Source organism: Mesoplodon densirostris, chromosome 12, assembly GCF_025265405.1.
Source record: "Mesoplodon densirostris isolate mMesDen1 chromosome 12, mMesDen1 primary haplotype, whole genome shotgun sequence".
In the NCBI taxonomy this organism is placed as follows: domain Eukaryota; kingdom Metazoa; phylum Chordata; class Mammalia; order Artiodactyla; family Ziphiidae; genus Mesoplodon; species Mesoplodon densirostris.
In genome coordinates, this window is record NC_082672.1 from 85,297,812 (window position 1) to 85,317,097 (window position 19,286).

General features: G+C 37.4%; 1 protein-coding gene across 1 annotated transcript in view; it reads left to right on the plus strand.

Annotated features, from left to right (window-relative positions):
* MEI4 (meiotic double-stranded break formation protein 4) overlaps nt 1-17,793 on the plus strand; it is a 185,308-nt gene extending 167,515 nt beyond the window's left edge. Inside the window, exon 4 of the mRNA XM_060114559.1 lies at nt 17,524-17,793. Within this exon, the coding sequence (XP_059970542.1) occupies nt 17,524-17,793 (270 nt within the window). The remainder of the gene's footprint in view (nt 1-17,523) is intronic.
* Nucleotides 17,794-19,286: the final 1,493 nt, after the last annotated feature.

The window sequence follows — 19,286 nt, forward strand, 5'->3', positions numbered from 1 at the left end:
GCTGTGACTGAGGGAAGCACTGACTCAAGTCTGTCCCCCTGCTGGTTTTGATTTGGAGAGCTGAAAATGCTGTGCTCCAGAAACTGAGTAGTCAACCCCCTTTTCTGGAAAACTCACTGGGTAAGGAGCATTGGAAAAGGCACTGGAGAATGTGAGAATGATTCTCGCTCCTCTCAAAAATCTCTTATTCTTATTGAAACACCATTTAAAAAAAAAAAAAGACGTGAGAATCAGAAGATTGCTTGGAAAAGATAATCCATGGTATGACTTTTTTGAAAACCACATTACTACTTCCACTGTGAGATAGAGGTGAAGTCATAATATGTTGAACCTGATGCAAGTAAGTGGAAAGAGAGCATTTAATGATACTCAGTCTTTAATAATTAAAATTTAATATAGAAAATTAGCAATAAAATGCATCAAATAATTAATTCCTTTGCTGTGACCACTTTTGAAAGACTGCTTTGCACTGGACCCTGAGCGGTCATCATGGGCAGCACTGCTGTGTCACTGGGTGGAGAAGAGCTGATTCCATGGGCTTCTGCCTGTGTTTTGTCATTTATAGCTCTCTTGCTCACGCACACTTTCTCTCCCCAGCCCCGACCGACACACACACACACACACACACACACACGCACATGCACACACACACACACACCCTACTAGAATAAATAAATAACCCCCTGATTCGAAAGCCTGACTACCTGTAGGTGACAAATAAAAAGGAATTAATTAGTAAATTAAGTACCATTGATTGTCGGTATTCCAAACTTGAAGTGTTTAACAATAAATAATCATCATAGGACTCTTCCTAATGAATACTGGAAATGATTTGAAATAGATTTCTAAAATGCACAATAGATAGGAGATGAGCATAGAAGTCTTCAGAAAAGGTAAGCATAATAATACATTGTAAAGGGACATGGTGAAATCTTTAGATGGCAATCTTTTTAGAAGTTAGTTTCATGCAATTAATTGTTGACCATTAGCTAGCTAAGTCAGAAATAGTCACTTTATAGTGGATGTTTTAACTTCAGATGACCTACAGATATTTGATCAGAGGTTTGTTATTTTATTTTTTCTATTTCATTTTTTATTGAAGTATAGTTGATTTACAATGTTGTTTTAATTTCTGCTGTACAGCAAAGTGATTCAGTTATACATATATATATACTATTTCATGTTCTTTTTTGTTATGGTTTATCAGAGGATATTGAATATAGTTCCCTGTGCTATTCAGTAGGACCTTGTTGTTTATCCATTCTGTATATAATAGTTTGCATCTGCTAATCCCAAACTCCCAATCCATCCCTCCCCCACCCCCTCCCCCTTGGCAACCACAAGTCTGTTCTCTATGTCTGTCAGTCTGTTTGTTTCATAGACATGTGCATTTGTTTCATATTTTAGATTCCACATATAAGTGATATAATATGGCATTTGTCTTTCTTTTTCTGACTTACTTCGCTTAGTATGATAATCTCTAGGTCCATCCATGTTGCTGTAAATGGCATTATTTCGTTCATTTTTATGGCTGAGTAATATTCCATTGTATATACATACCATTTCTTCCTTGTCCATTCATCTGTCAATGGACATTCAGGTTGTTTCCATGTCTTGGCTATTGTAAATAGTGCTGCTATGAACATAGGGGTGCATGCATTTTTTCGAATTATAGTTTTGTCTGGATATATGCCCAGGAGTGGGACTGCTGAATCATATGGCAACTCTATTTTTACTTTTTGAGGAACCTCCATACTGTTCTCCATAGTGGCTGCACTGATTTACATTCCCACCAACAGTGCAGGAGTGTTCCCTGTTCTCCACACCTTCTTGAGCATTTGTTATTGGTAGACTTTTTAATGATGGCCATTCTGACCAGTGTGAGTCAATACCTCATTGTAGTTTTGATTTGCATTTCTCTAATAATTAGTGATGTTGAGCATCTTTTTATGTGCCTATAGGCCATCTGTATATCTTTTTTGGAGAAATGTCAATTTAGGTCTTCTGATTATTTTTCAGTTGGGCTGTTTGTTTTTTTGATATTGAGCTGTATGAGCTATTTGTATATTTTGGAAATTAAGCCCTTATCAGCCACATCATTTGCAAATATTTTCTCCCAGTCCGTAGGTTGTCTTTTCATTTTGTTTTCATTTTGTTCTTAATCAAATGAACCATTAAAGTAAATTTTATTTACTGGTATAGGGATACATACATATAGTATTACATTGAACCATATAAAACTGCTGTTTTTGTAGGTCACAACTGTCAAATATAGAAAATTTGATATGGCTTAACCTAATACAACAAGGATATAGGTCTAGGTCTGGATCTCCTAAAGGTTAGGTTACAATCCAGGTTTTTGTGTAAGAATCTGTATGATGTGGCAACATATAGACATTTAAGGTGGAAAACGTTTGAAATCCCATGAGGATCCCACAGTCAGTGACCTAAATATCTGTTCTACAATTGTCAACATTTAAAAACAATCAGAATCCAAATTTATTCAGTGATACTGAGGATAGAATTGTTCAGGATACCGGATATTCCTTTGGCATGACAAGGCTATCATGTCTCTTGAAACATGAGTAACCTGGGAAAACAAATTAACCAAAACAAATAAACACACACAAAAAACATTTTACTTCTTTTGGATTCAAAATAAAATATGGATATAATATTTCCTCATATTAAGTAAATGTATTAAGCAAAATGTGATGCTGTTTTATATTTATAGGCTATCAAATTTTTAAAGTTTCAATATCAACTGCCTGTTTTTGTGTCTCTAAAACTGAGTCAAACATTTAGAATTAGAAAATGATGACATGAAAAGTACATATAGGGATTATCTTGTATTATGTAGAGAAAACACCATGCACATCAATGACACTTAAAACACCAAATCACAAGGCTTAAATTCAACCAAATTCGAAATTAATCATAAGTGTTTTATTCCCCCTTTAAATCAAGCTTCTGAGTATTCTCTGAAACTGTGCCAAGGCTGAATTTAGAACACATAGGCCATGCAAACCTACATCTTTGATTTCATAGCATCCTCACAGCATTTCACAGTAAACAGCATCCTTGTCTCATATAAAGGTTGAGAAGTTCCTCTCTACATGCTGCAGTTACCCCGTTAGTGGTTGAAGAGAGAAGAACGCCCTCCTACCAGTGACCTTTGTAGCCATCTTCAGTGTAGACTTGTGCTGCTGCTTTAGAAGTTGTCTTGGATTCTGTCTGTACAACGAGGACATGCCATGCTAGGAATGATCTGTGGAAGTTCATGAGAACAAGGGCCTCAGGGTCTGTTTTAAGGACTGCTCTTCCCTGAGTAGGTGAGGCTCACATTCGATCCCTCAGAATCCATATTTGGACCCTGAAAGTGTCTAGAGCAAACCCAGAGCAAAGAGAACAGACACTGTTCGATGCACTTCCACTATCCCAGAAAAGCTATTCTGGTGGGGCAGCTGTGCCTTAGAATGACATAGATTTTATTATTGATGAAAAACAGAAAAGCTCCAGAGAAGCAGAACAACAAGCAGACATAAATATTGTGGGAATATTTACCTTTGTTAGTTATAAATACTTACTTACCTTTTGGACTGTTTGTGCCATCTAATTGAAAGATTTTGAGCTGGAGGAATAGACATCTAAGTGATGGTGTGAAAGGGTTTTAAATAGCAAGGGGCACCTAATTAAACAGTACCATGTGAGGTCACTAGAGTATGAAATATGAGGTGAAAACTTTGCAAATTTTATTTGTATTCTTGTCACTTAGAGCAATATCAGGCCAATATCCCTGATGAACACTGATGCAGAAATTCTCAACAAAATATTAGCAAACTGAATCCAGCAATACATTAAAAGGCTCATACAACATGATCAGGTGGAATTTACTCCAGAGACACAAGGGTGGTTCAACATCTGCAAAGCAATCATCATGATCCATCAAATTAACAAAATGAAGAGTAAAAATCATCTCATTAGATGCAGAAAAAGCATATGATAAAACTCAACATCCATTTATCATAACAACTGTCAACAAACTGGGTATAGAGGGAATGTACCTCAACAAAATAAAGACCATATATGAAAAACCAATAGCTAACATCATACTCAAAGGTGAAAGGCTGAAAGCTTTTCCTCTAAGATCAGAAACAAGACAAGGATGCCCACTCTCATCACTTTTGTTCAATATGGTTTTGGAAGTCTTATTAGCTACACTAATTATGTAAGAAAAAGAATTAAATGTCATCCAAATCAGAAAGGAAGAAGTAAAACTGCCACTATTTGTAGGTGACATGATACTACGTATAGAAAACCCTGAAGACTCCACCAAAAAATCCGTTAGAACTAATAAATGAATTCAGGAAAGTCACAGGATATGAAATCAATGTACAGAAATCATGTTGTTTCTATATACTAATAATGAGCTATCAGAATGGGAAATTAAGAAAATCTCATTTATAATGGCATCAAATAGAACAAAATACCTACAAATAAGTTTAACCAAAGAGGTGAAAGAACTGTATCCTGAAAATGATAAGATACTAATGAAAGAAAGTGAAGAAGACACAAGTAAATGGAAAGGTATTCCACGTTCTTGGGTTAGAATTAATATTGTTAAAATGTTGCCCATACTACCCAAAGCAATCTACAGATTCAGTGCAATCCCTATCAAAATTCCAATGGCATATTTCACAGAACTAGTGCAAATAATCCTTAAATTCATATGGAACCACAAAAGACCCTGAATAAGCAAAACAGTTTGAGAAAAAAGAACAAAGCTGGAGATATAATACTCCGTGTTTTTCAAACTGTAATACAAAGCTACAGTAATAAAAACAGCATTGTACTGGTGCAACAAAAAAGACACACAGATCAATGGAACAGAATAGAGAGCCCAGAAATAAACCCACACATGTATGGATGATTAATTTACAACAAAAGAGCAAAGAACATGCAGTGGAGAAAGGACAATCTCATCAGTAAATGGTGTTGGGAAAACTGGACAGCCACATGTGAAAGAATGAGACTAGACCACTATCTTACAGTATACACAAAAATTAAAATGGATTAGAGACTTGAATGTAAGACCAGAAACCATAAAATTTCTAGAAGTAAACATAGGCAGAAACTCATTTACATTGGTCTTAGCGATGTTGTTGTGAATCTAGCTCCAAAAGTAAGGGAAATAAAAGCAAAAATAAACATGAGGTTCCATTAAAGTACAAAGCTTCTGCACAGTGAAGGAAACCATGATTAAAATTAAAAGGCCACCAACTGAATCAGAAATATTTTCAAATCATATTTGTTAAGGGGTTAATATCCAAAATATATAGAATTTATACAACACAGCAACAACAACAAAACAATCTGATTAAAAATGGGCAAAGGATCTGAGTAGACTTTTTTTTCAAAGAAGATATACACATGGCCAACAGGTGCATGAAAAAAATGTCCAACATCACCAATTATTAGGGAAATGCAAATCAAAACTACAATGAGATCACCTCACATTTGTTAGAATGACTATTATCAAAAAGACAAGAAATTACAAATGTTGGTAGGCTGTGGAGCAAAAGGAATGCTGTACATTTTGGAAGGACTGTAAATTGGTACAGCCACAATGGAAAACAGTATGGAGATTCCTCAAAAAATAAAGAATGACCCAGTTATTCCACTTCTGGGTGTTTATCCAAAGAACACAAAACACTAATTCAAAGAGATACATGCATGCCAATGTCATTGTGGCATTATTCATGAGAGCCAAGATATGGAAACAACCTAGGTGTTCACTGATGGATGATGAATGGATAAAGATGTGGTATATGAATACAATGGAATACTACTCAGCCATTAAAAAGAATGAAGCCCTGCCATATTCCACAATGTGGATGGACCTCGAAGGTATTATATTAAGTGCAATGTGTATGATTTCACTCATATGTGGAATCTAAAAGAACAAAACAAACAAACAAACTCATAGATACAGAGATCAGATTAGTGGTTATCAGAGGGGAAGGAGGTTAGGAGTGGGCAAAATGGGTGAAAGGGGTCAACTGTATGGTGATGGCTGGTAACAAAATAAGCAAACCAAAAACAAGCTCATAGATAAAACAGGCTGGGGGGGGTGGGTGAAATTGGTTAAGGTGGTCAAAAGGTACAGACTCCTAGTTATAAAATACATGTCATGAGGATGTAATGTACAGCATGGTAACTATGGTTAATAATACTGTATTGCATATTGGAAAATTGCTAAGACAGTAAATCTTTTTTTTTTTACATAAACTCCATATATTTTGTTTGTTTGTTTGTTTGTTTATTTATTTATTTATTAGTTTCTGCTTTATAACAAAGTGAATCAGTCATACATATACATCTGTTCCCACATCCCTTCCCTCTTGCAAAGACAGTAAATCTTAAAAGTCCTCATCAGAAGAAAAAAACATTTGTAACTGTTTGGTGGTGATGGATGTTAACTAGACTTATTGTGGCGACCATTTCACATATATACAGATATTGAATTATTATGTTGTACACCTGAAACTAATATAACATTATATGTTATACCTCAGTAAAAACAAGTGTGAAAGATAAGGAAGAAATCTTGGGAAATTTATTTTACATTCTTGTGACTTCTTAGAACTTTTGAATACCTTCGTGTAACTTGCCTCAGCTTCAAGGCAGACTGGTGTATTCCAGATCAGTTCAGTTCTGATGCTAGTCACCTGGACTTAGTGCAGACTTCACAGGGCAAAGACATAGTCCCCAACAAGACTGCCCTCATTTCAGATGCCAGCCACTGGTTCAGGGGTCTGCACTTCTGACCAACTGGCCAATTTTCTTTTTGCAACATGTATCTAAAAAAGACTTTTATAACCTGTGTATTAATATACGTATACTGAGTTGTTTTCCCACTTGTTTTATTTTCAGTGCATTTAAGTTAACTTAATTCCCCATAACGTATTTAATTTTCCTTGTAAGCCACTGCTAGTTTAAAACAGAGGCATTTAGCATTCTCCACTGAGAATATGTGCTGAGCGCATTCTTCATGTTTTTGACTGTAACTCATCCAGGAGCAATGCAAATAGAATAACACTCCTACAATATACATCCCATTGTATTATGCTTATTCCCATATGTAATTCTACCTTGAACCGTGATGCCTAAAGGATATGAAGCCATACTTCTAGTCATCTTTCTATAATTTCCATCTCAGCATGCGGTTGGCTGTAGCTACTGAGGAGATGTTCTTTGAAGGAGAGACAGAAGGTCCTCTGGTTCTATATTCTTTTCTTTACATTTGTCATCAGGTAGTGACTTTCACCAGCACTAACATACCAAAGCTTTCTGTAGAACCACTTAGCACTTTTGTAACAGATAAATTTCCCCAGCAGCCTCTCAGCACAAAGGTAATGAAAATAGTCAAACCAGATAACTGTCTCATAGTTTGAAGTCTAGTGCCTTGTCCTAAACTTTCTGCATTGCATATGGATCTTTACTTTTAAAAAAATTCTCTAGAGTATCTTCAAGTAACAAATTAGAGTTATTATAATCATGGTTATAGAAGTATTTCATATAATAGTAAAAAAACACTAAATGTTTTATATATCTTTTAATAAATCAACTAGAAGGTAGCAAAACATTTAAAATGTTGTTAAACAATATCACATGGCTATAGCATGATTGCTTTTTCTTTTATTCAAAGATTATTTCTATTATGACATTTCTTTGTTCTTAAAAGTAACTTATCAAATTCACGATACCAAACACTTAAAAAGGGTAAATTTTACTGTATGTCAATTATATCTCAAAAAATCTGATTTTTAAAAAAAGAGAAATGGTGGTCAGTTGATTTTTTAAAAAGAACAAAAGAACAAGAAATGCAGTACTCACTTTGCTATAGACACAGTCTCTATGTCAATAAATGTTCATGAGAACACATTCAGTTTTTTCTCTTTTGTGTTTCCAGACTTTCCTGGGTGTTGTGCAGTTCCACTTAGCCTTTGAAAGCAAGTTCTGATAAAATGATTTCATTGAATCAGTGGTGACACATGTTTAAAATAGGAAGAAAAAGGGACAAATGTGTTGGCTTTTAATTTCTATAAATACAATCCCGTTCAGTTGTGCTTTGGGAGATAATTAGTAGATTTATCTGAGGCCAAAGTTAGCTTTCAGTTTCCAAACAAAAGTATTGGAAAAGATCTGGTCACTATGAGTCCACCCCCTTGTTGCCACTAATCTTAGGCTTTGGATCCAGTGCTCTTAAAAATATATCTACATTTCTTGCTTACTTTGGCACATTTATCAGTGCTTAGCTAAGCAGCCTCTAGGAGATTCTTTTTTAGTCTGGGTGGTCATCGATTCTACTCCAGCAAATCTGGTTCCTGCCTGGTTGCGCAGGTTTTGATGCTATCTTGGATAGTATTTATTTAGAGTCCTAAAGAAGAAAGTATCTTGTTGATTTTATCCCCACTGGCTATTTGGACATGTGTTTGCCGTAAATAATAGCCATCTGGATCTCTGGTTCTAATATACATCAGACATTTCACCAGCTCTGATTTCTTCTACTCACGCGGTGTCTGAACTGCATGGCGGTGGTGGCTTAACTTAGTGAAGCAGGGCATTCTCTCTGCTATAAAGTATAATAATGACAAATTATACTTTCATCATTTCTCTTGTTCTCCATGCCTTCCTTCAGGAAGATAAGTGTGTCAGGCATGAAAGTGACTATAGACCTCATGGAACCAAACGCACAGTCTTTAAGATTTTCTTAACGTATAGACCTGACTTGGCCTCTGACTGCATGCACCGGTCAGATGGGTCTGGTTCCACTGCCTTAAAGAAGGCTGAGAGGTGGGGTCTGTGCCGAGTGAGCTGTTGCAGAGAATGCTGACAGCCCCCAACTCCCCCTTTAAGCTCTCTGCTGCTCCCTTGCCTCAGTGCATCCTGAATGACCAGAGACTGAGAGCCCTGTGGTGGAAGCCAAACAGGCGTTGGCCTGTGCTGACAATAACTTTCAAGTCATCTCTCCAGAAGAATCCTGCCAGCCCATCCAGAAGGAGCTGAGCCTACAGGGTGATCACTCGTGACTAACTCAGCGTTGGCCTGTGCTGACAATAACTTTCAAGTCGTCTCTCCAAAAGAATCCTGCCAGCCCATCCAGAAGGAGCTGAGCCTACAGGGTGATCACTCGTGACTAACTCGTTTCCTGCCCTTCAGTGTCTTCTCACACATGTGACTCAGCTATCTTTAGCGTTCCTCCGTAGCCCTTAGAGCATGCACGCACTTTGCGTTGCCATTATTTTCTACTTCTCTGTCTCCCTAGATGCATACGAGGAGCTCTCCTACAGGTAGGGATCCTGTCCTGTTCACCTCTGCGTTCTCAGCTTTCACCGTGGGGTCTGGCATTCGAAGGTAGCCAGTCAGTGTTTGTAACAGGACTGAAGCAAGAGAGGAGGCGCGTGAGGCAGGCAGAAACATAACGTCATAAAAGTGCTAAGTATTCGCAGCTAAATTCATCCTTAATGAATTCAGCTACTTTTATTCCAGTCTGTGAGCCCTGTTCTTTCACTTAATAGACTCTTATAATAATAACAAAGTCATCTGGTTTGTACTGCTTTGTCAAGAACTGCTGTGATGGAAGTCCAGACAAATAAATGATCTGTTTGCTTCTCAAAATGCTTGAAAGGCATTTCCAGCCTGAGACTAAGTTTAATATTGTGGTATAAAGTAGTGAAAAAGTTTCTCTGAGTGGGGTTGATGACCCCATAATTAAGGGTGCAGATCCTAAGAAAGCAGTGGGGATGCAGGGTAAAGCTACTTCAAGTTGACTCAGGGGATCTCATAGAACAAAGAAATGCTTTGTCCCTGTATCGGGAACTCTCTGTTCTCTACACGAAGAGATTTGAGAATTAAAAATGATGTGGGATCTATCTTATTATTACGTCCAACAATCTGCTATTCTGATGACCAAGAAAGGGATGAATTGGAGTCAAACCACAGGAGATTTCCCCAGAGAAATGTGCAAATATAAAATTTTAAGCACTTGGGGTTTAATCTGTGATGTTATTGAGTTAGTCACCAAAAGGGCGTACTGCTTAGGTCATTTTTACCAACCTACCACTAGAATAAATGAACAAGTTGATTCATCTCACACTAGTCAAATAACTGGACCTTTTTCTATTTCCTATAAGATGCCATCTTTAACCCACACCTATGCCTACTTCAGGGCCTTCTAATATCAGAAAGACGATCATCTCACACTTAGGTTCCTTGTTACCACCCTTCTATGCAAAAAGGAGTTGTCTGCTAGATGACTGCTGTTCATGAAGGATTTTCTTGGTAGAGGAAAGTAGATGAAGGTGCATCGTCAGGTTCTCACACATCTCTACAGGAACAGTTCACAGTGAACATGAAATGTCCCCAACAGTTGACCATAGTACAGTACTTGAATAATACCAGTAGCTTTCCTCTAGGTTCAAAGTACCTTATGGATAGGGATAGGGATGATATCTTTTTCACTTTGGGTAAAAACATAACGATGATGATGATGATAAATGATAATAGATAATACTTATTTGAAAATTTGTGATCCTGTGCTGTGTTTTTAATATTCAGCCTCAAGAAACAGATTTGAGAAAAGTAGGTAAAATTGGTTAATGAGAAAACCATCATCTTTAAACAAGGCTAATTATGACAGATTTTTTTAAAATTCTGTTATGTCTTTCTTTCATTGATACTTTTATGTATAAATCTTCCCACTGGAAACATGGCAAAATATCAAGATCCTAAATGCTGGTCATTGTAATAGTTTAATAGTTTAGAATTTTTCATCTAAGTTACCTACAAATTAGACATAAGCCCCTTGGAACCAGTCTCTAGGATGCAACATTTTAGGGAGATAACTATACCATTATCTGTTAAAGCAAAATGGATTAATATCCATTGAATCCTTTTTATTCTTTTTGACCTGACACTTTGATCAAAAGGTGATTCACCAGTCTATACCCCTCGCTCCCTTTGGGCCTTGGCTCACAAATCATCTCTAGGAAGTCTTCCCTAATTAGCTAACTACACTCTGCTCTGATCAGCCTTTTGCCTTATACTCCCTCGGTATGGGTCTGGCACCCAGGTTGCCAGGGTTCTGTTGCAGCCATAAGTTCCTTGATATTGTGTGTGTGTGTGTGTGTGTGTGTGTGTGATTTATATTTTATACAGATGATATATAAGATGCATGTGGCTCTGCTACTCTGTTCTCAGGCACCGTTGCTAGCATGGTCACGTGCAGTATTGCACTGGGCTCTTTCAGTACCTTTCGTGTGCTTCAGAAGCTGCAATCTGCTTAGTAAACAGCTGCTAGAGAGTTAACTTTCATCCTCCTCAGCTCCTTGACTGAAATCTACTGCCCTCTAGTAGATAAAAAATGCTAAGTTATTAAAACTTAGGGGTAAGTTTTTCACTTAATTATCAGGTAGACAACTGACCTTTTCCTTTAAAGTACTGTGTTGAATTCATTCTTTTAGAAACTGCTTGTTTTAATTGTATCTTACTTATTGCTTCTGTCTAATAAAATCTGGCATGTGGGATACTGAGCCAGTGGCATATTATATTCCGTGAACATTTAATTTAACATTTAGGCCATGCACCTGTACTCTGACTTGGTTTTCTGCCCTTTAACGATCCAGTTTTCTCCTTCATCTCTTACATTTGGAGCAATAAGAAAAATGTCTTGTTGTGTTTTTACCCTTTCCGTAGCAGCATGCTTATTTCTGAAAGAGTCAGACTGCACTTCTGCATGGCCTTGATTAGCACACTTAAATTGTTGAATTTAGTGAACTATTTACATTTTCATATTTTTCAGCATTAAATATAAGCATCCAAACTGCAAGCCACACCTTAAATGTACAGTACATTTTGCTACATGATCAGCTGCCAAGGAGTGTGACGGTTTTTGTCCCTTTAGCCATCTCTGTCCCTTCTGTGTCAGAGACAGCAGCAAGCAGCACCTTTCCAAGACAAAGGAAACTTAAGAGTTTCCTTCCTGCCTAGATCAAGTCTCAAGCTTCCGATTTTAAAAGACCAAAATGGAAGAAGGGAGCCCCAGCACAGTGCAGGAAGGTACGGCCATCCTGCGTGGGTATATTGAGCTGCACAATTCCATCCAGAATCTGGCCGTTTCCACTTATCCATGGGCAGCCTTCATCCTCAGGCTAACAACAAGGCTGCTGGACCTCCAAGCATTACATCTGTATTTCCAAGCAGGACCAGTGGTGAAGAGAGAAGGCAGGAGTGCATTCCACCAGATTTTGCCTGCTATTAAAGCACTTTCCCAGAAGCTCCACCCAATTACTTATATTTCCATTTCTTTGACCAGAATTAGCCTTAAGAGAGACTGGAAAATATACAGTTTTTGTTCATCCATTGTCATTCTGAACAAAACTGGGGTTCTGTTGATGAAAACTGAGGGAGAAGTGGGTATAGAGTAAGCAAGTAGATATGTCTGCTTCAAGGATAATAAGTCTTTATAAAAATATCAAGTTAACCTTGACTGAATTTCAACTGAAACAACAATTAGGAAACTGGCACCATTTGTCTATAGCCTTAATTTCATAATCTAAGTTTTGAAGTAACATTTTGCAGCATGTAAAGAAATATTATTTTTTTTACTATTTAAATAAATATTTGGATACTTTGACTTTCTCAAGCCCAACTCAGAAAAAGAAAAATAATCAAAGAAATATTTAATTCTAAAAGTGACCTACAAAAATACATGGTGATTTTCCTACCAGGAAAGTATTTCCTCTTCTGAAGGTCCCCTACTGTATAAAATGGGATTAGGTATAAGAAGTAGTCATGGGACTATCGAAGCTGCCTCTCAGGGGTCCTTCAGTTCAGAAAGACCCAGATAGAGAGACAAATTGATAGCCTTCTGTTGGATGTATAGAGCCATCATGCTTGTATATCGGGCTTCATTCAGTCTTCCTGGTAGGTGTTCAGGCAAAAACACGTGGGCATTTTCCAGGTGAGTATGTTTCATCTGTTTTGCGGATTTTCCAGCACTGGTGTGGTTCAGTCTAATTTGACAGTGAGAATGTAAAAATTACACCAAAATATAGTAGAAGGGTATCAGCTGTCATCTTAATTCCATTTATTTTAGTTTTTATTCAGCTTATGCACTATTTCAGAAAGTGTCTGAACATATGATTAGGCAGAGCAGGCAGCTGCCAGTGTGATAAAATTTGGGAACTACAGGAAAGACCTCCCCCACAGACATGCCATCTGAGTCACATTGAGCAGGAGGGCTGCTAAGGGGTGTAAGTTAAATGTATACTGTCTCTAAATGGAGGAGTTAGTTTCAAGTTAATGTTCTATGAGATGTAAATATCTTGGAGCAAAAAGAGTTTATCCAATTAATATGAGAATAGGCATTTGGGATAAAGGTGGAACTCAAGACAGATAAATTCTGGTAAAATCAAAGTCCCAAACAGTGTAGAGAATTGCGATACTACAGGGAACCCCAGCCCACCTGGAAGCAGAGCTAACTATGCCCAAAGTGAGATTCTCCAAGCAAATGGAAAGGGACCAAGACATACTCTGCCTGCTTTACACCCATAAAACTCCTGGAAGAAACATAGGCAGTGAGTGCCTTGACACTGGTCTTGGCAATTATTTTTTGGATTGACACCAAAAGCAAAAATCAACCTGGGGCTACTTCAAACTTTTTAAAAGCTTCAGCAAAGCAAAGAAAGTCAACAAAATGAAAAGGCAACCTACTGAATGTGAGAAAATGTTTGCAAATCATATACTTGTTAAGAGGTTAATATCCAAAATATATAAAGAGCTCATATATCTCAATAGCAAACAACCATCCAATTAAAAAATGGGCAGAGGAGCTGGATAGATGTTTTTCCAAAGAAGATGTACACATGGCCAATAGGTACATGAAAAGATTCCCAACATCACTAGTCATCAGGGAAATGCAAATTAAAACCACAATGAGATATCGTATTACACCTGTTAGGATGGTTATTATCAAAAAGACAAGAAATAACAAATGATGGTGAAGATGTAGAGAAAAAGGGAACCCTTGTGCACCTGCTGGTGGGAATGAAAACTGGTGCAGCCACTATGGAAGACAGTATGGAGATCCCTCAAAAAATTAAAAATAGAACTACTGTATGATCCAACAATTCCACTTCTGAGTATTAGTCTTAACTAATTTGAAACACTAATTAGAAAAGATATATGCACTGCGCCCCTGTGTTCATTGCAGCATTATTTACAACAGCCAAATAGCCAAGACATGGAAACAACCTAAATGTCGTCGATGGATGAATAAAGAAAAGGTGGGGTATATATACACATGCACATATATATACACACACACATATACATATATATGTATGTAAAATGGACTATTATTCAGCTGTAAAAAAAGAATGAAGTCATTCCATTTGCAACACATGGAGGGACCTTGAGGCATTATGCTAAGTCAAATAGTAAGGAATAGGGCTCCCTGACTTCAGATTATACTACAAAGCTACAGTAATCAAGACAGTATGGTCCTGGCACAAAAACAGAAAGATAGATCAATGGAACAGGATAGAAAGCCCACAGATAAACCCACACACATATGGTCACCTTATCTTTGATAAAGGAGGCAGGAAAGTACAGTGGAGAAAGGACAGCCTCTTCAATAAGTGGTGCTGGGAAAACTGGACAGGGACATGTAAAAGTATGAGATTAGACCACTCCCTAACACCATACACAAAAATAAGCTCAAAATGGATTAAAGACCTAAATGTAAGGCCAAAAATTATCAAACTCTTAGAGGAAAACATAGGCAGAACACTCTATGACAGAAATCACAGCAAGATCCTTTTGGACCCACCTCCTAGAGAAATGGAAATAAAAACAAAAATAAACAAATGGGACCTAATGAAACTTCAAAGCTTTTGCACAGCAAAGGAAACCATAAACAAGACCAAAAGACAACACTCAGAATGGGAGAAAGTATTTGCAAATGAAGCAACTGACAAAGGATTAATCTCCAAAATTTATAAGCAGCTCATGCAGCTCAATAACAAAAAAACAAACAACCCAATCCAAAAATGGGCAGAAGACCTAAATAGACACTTCTCCAAAGAAGATATACAGACTGCCAACAAACACATGAAAGAATGCTCAACATCATTAATCATTAGAGAAATGCAATGAAAACTACAATGAGATATCATCTCACACCAGTCAGAACGGCCATCATCAAAAAATCTAGAAACAATAAATGCTGGAGAGGGTGTGGAGAAAACGTAACACTTTTCCACTTCTGGTGGGAGTGTGAATTGGTACACCCACTATGGAGAACAGTATGGAGGTTCCTTTAAAAACTACAAATAGAACTACCATATGACCCAGCAATCCCACTACAGGGCATATACCCTGAGAAAACTATAATTCAAAAAGAGTCATGTAGCAAAATGTTCATTGCAGTTCTATTTACAATAGCCCAGAGATGGAAACAACCTAAGTGTCCATCATCAGATGAATGGATAAAGAAGATGTGGCACATATATACAATGGAATATTACTCAGCCATAAAAAGGAACGAAACTGGGTTATTTGTAATGAGGTGGATAGACCTAGAGTCTGTCATACAGAGTGAAGTAAGAAAGAGAAAGACAAATACCGTATGCTAACACATATATATGGAATTTAAGAAAAAAATATGTCATGAAGAACCTAAGTGTAAAACAGGAATAAAGGCACAGACCTACTTGAGAATGGACTTGAGGATATGGGGAGGGGGAAGGGTAAGCTGTGACAGAGCGAGAGAGAGGCATGGACATATATACACTACCAAACATAAGGTAGATAGCTAGTGGGAAGCAGCCGCATAGCACAGGGAGGTCAGCTCGGTGCTTTGTGACCGCCTGGAGGGGTGGGATAGGGAGGGTGGGAGGGAGGGAGACGCAAGAGGGAAGAGATATGGGAACAGATGTATATGTATAACTGATTCACTTTGTTATAAAGCAGAAACTAACACCATTGTAAAGCAATTATACTCCAATAAAGTTGTAAAAAAATAATAATCACTGTGTGATCTCTTTTATATGTGAAACCGAAAAGCAAACAACTGAGCTCCTGGATATGGAAAACAGATTGGGGGTTGCCTGGGGTGAGGGTAGGGGGTAAAATGGGTTAAGGGAGTCACAAGGTTCAGATTTCATTATAAAATGAATAAGTCATTGGGATGTAATGTACAACATGATGACTATAGTTAATAATACTGTATTGCATGTTTGAAAGTGCCTAGGAGAGTCAACCTTAAAATATCACAAGAAAAAAAATTTGTAACTATATAGGCTGATGGATTTTAAATGGACTTACTGTGATGATCATTTTGCAGCATATACAAATATTGAATCGTTACACTGTACACATGAAACTAATATAATGTGATGTCAATTATATACCTCAATCAAGAAAAAGAAAGTATCAGTTATCTGTATATGTTTGATTCTTTTATCAGACAACCTTGTTGAAGATAATTCCTCTGGGCTCTAACAGAATATTTCTTTATATATGTGCTATTACAGTGGATAAATTTGTTGGAATGTTTCCAACATATTTCTTAATAAGCAAATGATAAAGCCAGTTTATATCTTTACATGCTTCCTGTATCCCCTCATGTTCTGCTTTCCATTGTGCACTTTTTAGGCCTTTGATTTTTTCTCACTTTCAGCCATCTAGGGCAAATAATTTCTACAAGAAACATCTACATTTCTTCTCATGACCATCTGTCTGATTCCACACAGTCTAATCCTCCTCCTCCCCAGTTTGTGTAGTCTCAGGATGAGATCACATCCAGTCGCTTACAGGTCATAACCCTAACTGCTTTAGGACTGAGTTATACTTCGAAACACGTTCCTAAAATCCTACCACCAAAGATCCTTTTGTTATCATTGACAGGAGTATCAGGCATTGGAAGTCCTTGGTGAAACATTGAATTCAACACACAAGATTTGTTGTGGTTAGACTCTCTGCCGAGTATTCGCAGATTCATCTCAGTAACGAATTATAGCAGCACCGTAGAGAAAGGATTCAGAACTTTGTAAACCATGAGAAGGAAAAGTCATTCACCAAGATTGGAAGAGGAAATGTTCCCTTTTGTTCTCTCTCCCCCCACTCCAATCAGCGGAATGGGAAGATAGAAGGTGTTAAATAAGCCAAATATTTTACTTTTTGTTGAAAAATTTGATCTCTTTATTTGGCTTTTGCTGATCTGAGCTACAACCAGTATTTTTTTAAAGGAGTTTTTTTTTTCTTTTAATTGGAGTACAGTTGCTTTACATTATTGTGCAACATTGTGTTAGTTGATACTGTAAAGCAAAGTGAATCAGCTATACATATACATATATCCCCTCTTTTTTGGATTTCCTTCTCATTTAGGTTATGCAGAGCACTGAGTAGAGTTCCCTGTGTTATACAGTAGGTTCTCATTAGTTTGTTGTTTATCTGTAGGTGCAAGCCAGTTACGATGTGACACGCTATGAAAATATTTTCTCTGTGTTCTGCATTCTGGAACAACTTCTTCAGAAGGAAACTGAAGAAGGCAACGCTTCAAGAATAGGGCATGAGGACCAAGAAATCAAGAAATTTCTTCAGAAGCATGATGAAACTATTTTGCAACTCTCTGATGCATTTCCCTTATTTACTTTTTATTTATGGAGACTGGGCACTCTCTTGAACTCAGTAGAGATAGGAACTGTTGAAAATAACTCACTTCCTTAGCAATTTACCAAATATCAGAAGCATACTAAAGTTGAATATATGAAGATCTTGTGCTTAACAGATTTTCAAGAATATTTTTAAATGAGCATTTTAAATGCATCTCTAAATATAATCATTAAATCAATTTAATAGTCTTAAATTGTGTATAAAAGAAGATTATGAGTCATATTTCTATACTAAAATCAGCCAGTTTTAGTTGAGAATGCCCTCCTTATTCTTATGGAATGGTATCTTACAATATGTTACTCAATACAGTCTAGTTCTGTTATTCTCTAAAATGGACCATTAATTGCCTTTTATTAAAAAATTACATTTTAAAAGATTTTCATGTAATACATGCTAAAAGGTAACAGAAGAGATCTTATGTTTTGTTACTTTATCAACAGAGCATTTAAAATAAGTGGTTATAAATAAGATTTTTTTTAACTTTTCTTTCTTAAATAGTTTCACTTTTATAATTTTCTGTTGTCTTAGAGGGGACTCATGTAGGAGAAAAGTTTTTAACATTTGTAAAACTAACGGCCTGTAATTTCACATAATCAACATATTTTTCAAGTCCTTTTGAAAGTACTAATTAGTTAAAAATGTTCTGTTTGTTTTTCAAATTGTTTGTTTTGATTCTGTTGATTATATAAAATATTCCTGTTGTTAAAATGTAGTTGTTATGTGAAATTAAGTCTAACATCTGTCTAGAAATATACTTTATATTTATTAAAATTATAATTATACTTATGAACGTATTGGTTTAATTTTCAAGTCACACAATTTCATTGACTTTCATTCAATTATTAAAATCATAACCAGAAGATGGGTGACTTCCGGGGAAGGTGGCGGAAGAGTAAGATGTGGAGATCACCTGCCTCCCCACAGATACATCAGAAATACATCTACAGGAGGAACAACTCCTACAGAACACCTACTGAACACTGGCAGAAGACCTCAGACCTCCCAAAAGGCAAGAAACTCCCCCACGTACATGGGTAGGGCAAAAGAAAATAGAATAAACAGAGACAAAAGGATAGGGACGGGACCTGCACCAGGGGGAGGGAGCCGTGAAGGAGGAAAGGTTTGCACACATTAGGAAGCCCCTTCGCGGGCGGAGACTGCGGGTGGCAGAGGGGGGAAGCTTCGGGGCCGTGGAGGAGAGCACAGCCACAGGGGTGTGGAGGGCAAAGCAGAGAGATTCCTGCACAGAGGACCTGTGCCGACCGGCACTCACCAGCCGGAGAGGCTTGTCTGCTCACCCGCCGGGCGGGCAGGGCTGGGAGCTGAGGCTCGGGCACAGGGAGAGGACTGGGTTTGCCAGTGTGAACACAGCCTGCAGGGGCTAGTGTGCCACGGCTGGCCGGGAGGGAGTCCGGGAAAAGTCGGGAGCTGCCGAAGAGGCAAGAGACTTTTTCTTACCTCTTTGTTTCCTGGTGGGTGAGGAGAGGGGATTCAGAGTGCTGCTTAAAGGAGCTCCAGAGATGGGCACGAGCCGTGGCTAAAAGCAC